Below are 8,215 nucleotides of genomic sequence, written 5' to 3' on the forward strand. Positions count from 1 at the left end.
CCCAAGAAACAGCTCTCTGAGTTTTGGCCCAGTTGCTCTCTCTATTTATTTCAGTTCGCCACGCTTAGTGATAAAAATATTACAATGTGCGTTGGTATCTAGGAGGGGATTCACTGAGAAAAAAAACTATGTTCAATAACAATTTATCAAAATTTCATAGAAACGCCTAGGAATAACATTTAAAACAAATATTCTAACAAATTAAAATTAAATAAAAATGTGATTCAAGTAAAATTTTATAAAAACAATAATTTTAAGAATACCCTTTTTCTACAAAATGTTTTTATTTTTTACATCAGGGACTTTTGTATACTTATTAATTATAAAGTTTCATTTTTAATAACACACTGTAAACAATACTTATACAGCATATTATGTGATTTTCTTACTTAAAATCAGTGTTAAAATTTCACTTGATAAACAAATATCAAACATTTATATATATTTAAAATTAAAATATATCTCAATATATCTGATATGAGCAAAATGCAATTGTAATAGTATAGAAATATTTGTTTTTCAGTGCACTTAGTAGTGGTGGTTGTTGGCATTTGTAGCGTAACGCAGACTTCAATGAATCGATATGCCCGCAGGTTTCTCTTACTCACGCATGCGCAAAAGCTTCAAAAGGGGTGGCGCTCGTTTAGTGTTGGTAAATGCTGCAAAAATAACGGTATTTTCCAAGGATTTCTTGCAATTTGTCAATGAAAAGTTGTATTATCTTAGGTCTATTTATAGTACTTAACCAAATTATTGTAAATGGTTCCTTTCCAAACTTTTCTAACTATTTATTTACATTTTCATTATTCTTACTCTCTCTTCTTAACTCTCTTTTTGTAAACTAACTCTCTCTCGCTCTCTTTGAGTACTCACATGCCTTTACATTCGCATTCCTTTTGGTGGGAAACTCTTGGATGAAAAGCCCACTCGCTCAGTGAAAATTTCATCACCGTCGTTGACAGTTCAGCCAAAATTCTCTAGCTCCGCACAATTCGCCCAGCCAAAATCTCTAAATTATCTAAACTACATTTTGTGCTCACATTTGATCATCCAAAGTCATCGCTCAACGTTCATACGCCATTTAAAGGGAAATCGAAGTGCCCGAGCAGGAAAATTCCAGTGGATTTCTTGCTTTTTTCGGTAAAAGAAAAGTGCAATTGCCAAAAATCGAAACACGGCTAAAGTGAAAGAAGGAAAAAAAATATATAAGAAATTTCTGTATCAGCTAGTCAGCGTTGTTTGCTCCAAGTGTGAATGTGAGTGTCTGTGTGAATTTGTATTTGAGTGTGTGTGTGAGGGTGTAAGTGTGTGCGTGTGCTTGTGTCTGTGTGAGTACGTGATAAGCGTAGACAGACGCCGTAACAACAAAAACTGAGACCCCGAGGTTAGAGGGGCACCATCGCTTTTATTGAATTACAAGTAAAACAAAGAGCGCGACTTAGCTGCCGATTAAAGCGTCCTCAAAAAGGGAGGGGGGGTTTGGAAAAAGGGGCAGCAGGTGGGCGGTGGCAACCTGATAACCCACAAACCCACTGCCAGCGGGAGACCAAGAGCAAACAGTCCTGAGTGGTGGTTTTGAAACTGCTAATTGCTTGGGGAAAATTAATTAAAGATCCTAGATGCACACAACCAAACCCAAAAGATAAAAAAATTATTTTCTACTTGCGGCCTAAAAGTAGGCAAGACAAAATTGTTTACACTTTGGTTCAGTTTTTAGTTGGTTTTCCGGTTGAAACATTTCTCTAGACAAGCAAAGTTAAGGGTTCCTCTTGAGTATAAATTATCGGACACATATACTAGGTATGCAAACATGTTTAAAGGTAACAGGCAAAGGCATGTCTTTAGTTTGGTAATCCTGACTGATTTATGAAAAGAATTATCCTGCCAAAAGAATGCATTTTAAAATGGGACTTTAAGCTACTTTTATCAAATTATAATAGGTATAAAAAAGGAAAGGGGGTGTTTCTCTTCTATAATCCTTATAAGGATTACTACCGAAAAGCTCTTAAATGTTTGTGGCTGAAAAAGTCACCTCATTTAACGAAAGGCTTTCCTTAAACTATGATACACTCATTAGGGAAAGCATATAATTAACTCTCCACTTTCGTTTTAAGAACAAAAGCCCTTCTTTATTTCTTGCACTTTAAGTGGCATCAACTTTTTAGCTTGGCTAAAAGCTGCACAAGTCTTTGACCCCAGACGGAAATAGCTGCCGCAATTTGCGTGAGCCAGCGCCACGATCTAGACTGAAATGGTTGGCATTTTTAATTACCATCGAAAAGACATTAAGCCCCGTTTTTATGACAGGCCAACGCACATATCAGCACAAAGCAGTCGCGCAGGGAAAAGCCACTGGAATATGGGTTAAATGTGGCTGCAGGTGCTGCAACTCCGGATGGAGTTTCCCATTAACCCTTTCTCGTATTTCTCGCATTTCTCGCATTGCAGTTTATGTAAGCGGTTGACAACTGCTTAAGCTGCCATAAAAAAGAACTTTAATATGCCACTGACGTTGATGGATTGTGTTGCAACAACGCCGAACCGCCCACAAGACTGGGGTTAAGCTGGGCTATAAACTTTTTGCAGCACAGATTTCTGCTGGCTACCAAAAAGTTTGCAGTCAAGAGAAGTTCCAGCAAGCCTCCGGAAAAGTGGAAAACCAACCCGACAGCCGAGACCCTCAACACGTTACTGTGATTATTAATTCAAAAAGTTTTCACACACACACACACGAAGGTCTTTCAGACAACATGGCGTATGAAAATATCATGCAAACCCACGAAAAGGCAAAACAAGAATATCGATGCCAGACTCTTATGAATTATGTAAGAAAAGCCAGAAAGTTAAGGGCCCTGCTCGACTTAATTTGGCAACTAACAAGGCTCAAACTGCGGGATAATTGAATAAGACTTGAAGTTGGTTAAGTATGTTTAACAAAAAACAGCCTAGTCATTGCTGTTTTGGTGGGCTAAACAAACAATTGAGGTGCCCATCAATAAAAGAAATCGATTAGTAAGTCTGCCTGCCTGAAAGTTAGCATGTCTCCGTTGTGCGCTGAACTTTGACATTTCAGAGCCAAATACCAAATGTCAGACACTGTTAAGTTCAGCTTGTGCACAGCTTCTGAGCTTGGCCAAAACCAAAAAGTAAGCCAACAGACTGAGCGGCGTCCCCTGCGTATACGTAATCTGCTTAGCCACAAGAACTCATTACGAGGGCTTATGTCATGAATTTGGGGGGGGAGGATTGGGGATACCGATTTTATTATCGAAAAATTTGATAGTCTTGACTTTGTAATGAACTTCAACAATATATGTGCATCTCATTCGGTTAGCAAGGACGCTTTTCACACGCGACTCCTTTTCCTCACTCATTTGTATGCCTGACCCTCGCAAAAGTAGGCTACGAAAAGTTGCACAACCGCCTTGAATATTTTAGTTATGATAAGTGAATCAGCATTTCGCTGCCTCCCTGGAGACCCATTAACGCAATTTTCCCTCACTTAACTGGGGACCACAGAGCACAACAAAAAATGAAAGGTTGCCGATTTGTTTAGGTGTTATTTACATACAACATTTTGTTATTTGGTTGCAAATGTTTCAGATTTTTGTTATTGCCCCGGGATATGCTTGTGTCTCAGTGTGGGTTTTGTGTGGGTTGGTTGGGCTGTAGTGGATGTTTGTTTGCCATGTCCTAGATAGCGGCCACTGCCAGTGCAATGAACCAAAAACAATGTTTGGCTTGGCAGTCGACGGCAGAAAGGCAAAAAAAGAGCAACAAAGGCGACAGCCAGTTGTCTCCTGGGATGTTAACCAGTCGCTCGCCCATTCATTCAGCCATCCAACCATCCAGTGGCACAGTCGTCCAGTTGCCTGGACATCCTCTGCCTGATGGCTGTCCCAGTTGATTTGCTCTTTGTGTTTTCCCTTTTTTATTTCAAGTTACCGAACCGGGAGAAAGGCAGCCAAATAAAGGGGTTTCCAATTTTACTTGGGCAAGGTGTGAGGGGATAAACTTTAAGATTCAATGGGTATCCACAGCGAGTCTATAAAAATATCTTTAAAACTGCTTTATCTCTGTTATCGCTTTGTTTAAAAAAAGATTTCAAAGATACAGCATTATGCCTAAAATATTTGACTCGCTAGCACAAATCTTATTTAAAGTTGGCTTTGATTTGTATCATCATTTTGTAAAGGCAATATATTAGGACGCCTTTAAAGATACCATTAATCTTAATGCTATCTAGTTTAATCTAATTTGATTTTAGGTAACACCCATCTTAAAAAAAACTTAAAAGGACAAAGGAATACCTAGTCCCAAAAGTATAAGTATAAAGTATAAGTTCTTGGAGTCATAGAAGGTATTTTTTCCATTTTAATCATAAAAAATGACATCATAAAAAGACGATTGTCTTTGCTAGCTTTGTGAACTTAGGAAGCTATTTCCAGAATAAAGTCATTAAAAGCATTTGCATGATATGGATATTTAGGACATATGTTTAGAAGTCTTTAAAAAGGTTTGAAATTATACACAAAAGACTAGTTACTAAAGTTCTTTGAGTTGAAGAAGGAGCTTCTTGAATACAGCCATCATAAAAAGAGCTCTTTGGGATTATATTAAATATGTTTAGAAGCCTAATTCTCTTTAATCTCCTTTACAGACCAAAGTAGCGCCCACTTAGCCTGAGAATCTCCACAAGAACGAAGAAGACCTCAGCGACAACGGAGGCCCACTGTTCGACTTAATTGTCGACCACTGTCAATATTAGCGCCATCGCAACTGCTGGGTGTGGGCGAATCTGCGCCCCGCCACCGGTAAGACTGTTCCAAAAACCGATTCGGCCCTTATGAATACGAAACACTATCACCACTTCGGCTTACCTCTGGCACCCACAGCTATCACCCATCATTTGCCACACTCTCACATATCTTTGGCCTTGCTTCGCTTTCATCAACAAATTGCTTTTCAGTTTTTCAACGCCCATCCATCTCTCTTTTTTTTAAGTTTTCCCATCGAGATGGTCCCTACGCCTAAACACAAATTGCCCCACAGGCGGTCGGTGTTTTGTTTGGTTTTTGTGTACTGTGTGCTGGGGACCAACATTATAATATAGGGGCTGAAAAGTTTCAAGTTGCGGCTGTAGGCCTGCAGGCCACGATAATAATAAAGAATACAAAACGCACCAGGCCGTTTTGGCCACAAGTGCTTGACATTGTTGACTTGGCCCGAAGAGCTTGAGAGTCCCCCCAAAAATCCGATTGATTTCTGGCGTTTTGCGGCACACAAAAGATCCTTGCAAAAATATAATGGCTATTTTTGCACTGGCCATTGTCCTGAAATGTCCTTGCCGCCTGCACCTGTTGCCATCAGCTCGATTTCAGCCCCCATACACCGTTCGTTTTTATGTTCTGTACGTGGTGCTTACTTTAATTAAAGTTTAGTTTAAGACACCTTAATTGCTGTTTTTAATAGAATTTTAGTTTTCACTCAGACCGACTTTCTCTCTCTCTGTCCGTTTTCCAACCCCACACATTCACGACATTTTGCTAAAAGCATATATGCAAGTTTTGTAATTTCATGGTCTACTTAACCCATTACTTCGACAGTTCTGTAAGTGGATTTTAGCCATAATCAAGAGAGTTTGTTAAATGCAAATGTACTAATCATTAAACCAGCTGACATATGAAATTTGAAATGAGTTTTCCACATACTTCAGTACATTACACAACGATTGTGTAATGTTTTTTACGATTTTTACCATCTTTCACTGTGAAAATGCACATTCGAAGTGACAAAATTGCGCATACGCCGCATAGCAACTCAATTAGGGAAAGTTTGTAAGACAATCAGGCTCAAACTGAGAGCTTTTTGGCAAAGTTTGCCTAGCAAATCTCATTAGAGATATCCTCTGGGATATGGTTAAATAAGGGACAAACATATCTATTGAATGCCTTATTTTATGTTTGTGAGATGCTTTAAATTACTGTATGCCTTAATGTTCAATGTCTATGCACTACAAATCAGAAAATTACAATCATGAATGCCCAAAATTAAAAGCACTCTTGCTAATTAATTGAATAATTAATTAATTTGTGTTTCGCTTTGGTTTAATGTGCCGCGAATCGAAGGAGCCGAAAAGCAGCACCCTGAATTTCTCGTCGTTCAAATCGAGCTTCACTTCCAATGTTAATTTCCTGAAGAGAAGGTAAAGACCTTAAAAAAGGAAGTGCCACCCCGAAAAGGGGTGGCCCCAGTTGAACGAAACTAATTTGGAATTTCATATGTTCGTCTATTTCTCTGTTTCTCTCTCTCCGTCTCTTCTTCTCCGGTGGTATTTCTATGCCACCCCATATCATATCTGATACCATCCCACCACCTGCACCATTTAAACTGTTGGAAAACCACCGAATCAATCGAAACACACTCGAACACGTAATACACCACACCCACAACCACCTAACAGATTCAGCTCGGGAGACTTGTCTTCCGAGGTAGACGATGTCGATCCGAACAGCCTGCCGCCGGCGGCGCGTCCCATCCAGGATCAGCCGACGAAGCCGCCGGTCGGGGGCGGAGGGGGACCGCCGAACATGCCGCCACCGCCGGCTCCCGGCCAACCGGCCGGAGCTGCTCCGGAGCTGTCGCTGAGCTTTGGCGCCGGCAAAGCCCCGGCCACGGCTGCTCCGGCACCACCACGTGGTGTCAGTGCGCCGACCAGTCCGGCCAAGTCGCGTGAAAGCCTGCTGCAGCGGGTGCAGAGCTTGACCGGCGCTGCCCGGGATCAGGGAGCCTCCATTTTGGGTACGCTTGGCTTGGTTTGGCTCCTACACTCAGAAAAATTTACCAGTCACTTCAGTCAAACATAACCTGCCTAGACATAAACATAAAATCGTGCTATTTCTCTGTACATAACAAATATATAAGGTGTCCTCTTTTATTGTCCTCAAATCTTAAGAGAAATTTATATATATATTGTTGATATTCCATGTAGATTTTGTTTGTATTTCCAATAGAAAACCTTTGTCATAATTCCCTTAATTCTTGAAGGTTTTAATAGACGTTAAATCATTCTAAGATCATCATGCTAAATTTCATTTTTTTTCGAAATCATTATAACAAGTTATATACAAAACAGTTTTTACAACAGTAAGAAGTTAACCTATAATCAATTGCTTAGAGTATCATTTTTCCTTTAATCATAAACCTTTTAATACCTTTTAAAAAGTATAATGATTTCGTTTTCTTTATAAAGAACTAGTAAGAAATCATAAAGGACATAAAATTGAATTAAACTTCCACTAGAAATATGTTGTGCTTTATCAGAAGTTGCTTAAAAACTGTTTTCTTAAAACAAGTAAATTCAATCTAAAAACTGTAAAAACCGTTTCTCTAATGATGTTCTGAAGTCCCTAGAGATAACCATCTAATACAGGTAGAGATGTACCTATGACCTTTTTCTGAGTGTAGGGACTGTTTAATGGTCTCTGGGCATGGAAATGGAATGACATCTAACCCAAAACAGGAGCTGCGGTCCAGAGTGCCACACAGCGGGCTCCGGCTTTCACCAAGGACAAGTACTTCACGCTGCTGGTCCTGGATGACCAGAACACGGACTGGTCGAAATACTTCCGGGGCAGGCGATTGCACGGAGACTTCGACATCCGAGTGGAGCAGGCCGAGTTCAGGGCAAGTACTCTCACATCTCTCACCCGGTAATCGGGGTAATTACTGTGTGTCCTCTGCAGGACATTACGGTGGTCTCCAGCGCGGACACCGGACCGGTGGTCACCATGGCCGCCTATCGCAGTGGGACTCGGGTGAGTTGTCCAGGGCACTGGGAAAAAATGAGATACATACTTGTTGCCCAAGAAAAAAATGTATCTTCCGTTTTAAAAAAAAAAGTTCTTTTTTATATTTAGTTTAATATGTTATCTTAAAATGATTTTTTATTCTAAAATAATGTATAATTATCATAAATATCATAATACATTTTTAAATATTTATAAGGAATCAAAGATAAGATCTGTTATGATAGAGAATTAAAATAATACTTCTCTTCCTTATCAACAGATCCTAATTTAGAATAGATATTCTCAGGTTTTATAAACAGATTTTTAAGTAGTGTTTTTTCCAAGTGTTCCCACCTGGGTAGTTTGCGCTTAATTAGCGCAATAGCACTGGCCAGCAGTCATAGATCCAACTTCTCAGCCGGGGA

General features: G+C 39.7%; 1 protein-coding gene across 1 annotated transcript in view; it reads left to right on the top strand.

Moving 5' to 3' along the window:
• The first annotated feature begins 932 nt into the window (after positions 1 to 932).
• Positions 933 to 8,215, top strand: part of Syn (synapsin) — a 28,609-nt gene continuing 21,326 nt past the window's right edge. Inside the window, exons 1-6 of the mRNA XM_036819524.3 lie at positions 933 to 1,140; positions 4,661 to 4,814; positions 6,129 to 6,205; positions 6,464 to 6,801; positions 7,523 to 7,686; positions 7,746 to 7,817. Of these exons, the coding sequence (XP_036675419.3) occupies positions 6,591 to 6,801; positions 7,523 to 7,686; positions 7,746 to 7,817 (447 nt within the window). The 5' untranslated portion in view covers positions 933 to 1,140; positions 4,661 to 4,814; positions 6,129 to 6,205; positions 6,464 to 6,590. The remainder of the gene's footprint in view (positions 1,141 to 4,660; positions 4,815 to 6,128; positions 6,206 to 6,463; positions 6,802 to 7,522; positions 7,687 to 7,745; positions 7,818 to 8,215) is intronic.

Source organism: Drosophila suzukii, chromosome 3, assembly GCF_043229965.1.
Source record: "Drosophila suzukii chromosome 3, CBGP_Dsuzu_IsoJpt1.0, whole genome shotgun sequence".
In the NCBI taxonomy this organism is placed as follows: domain Eukaryota; kingdom Metazoa; phylum Arthropoda; class Insecta; order Diptera; family Drosophilidae; genus Drosophila; species Drosophila suzukii.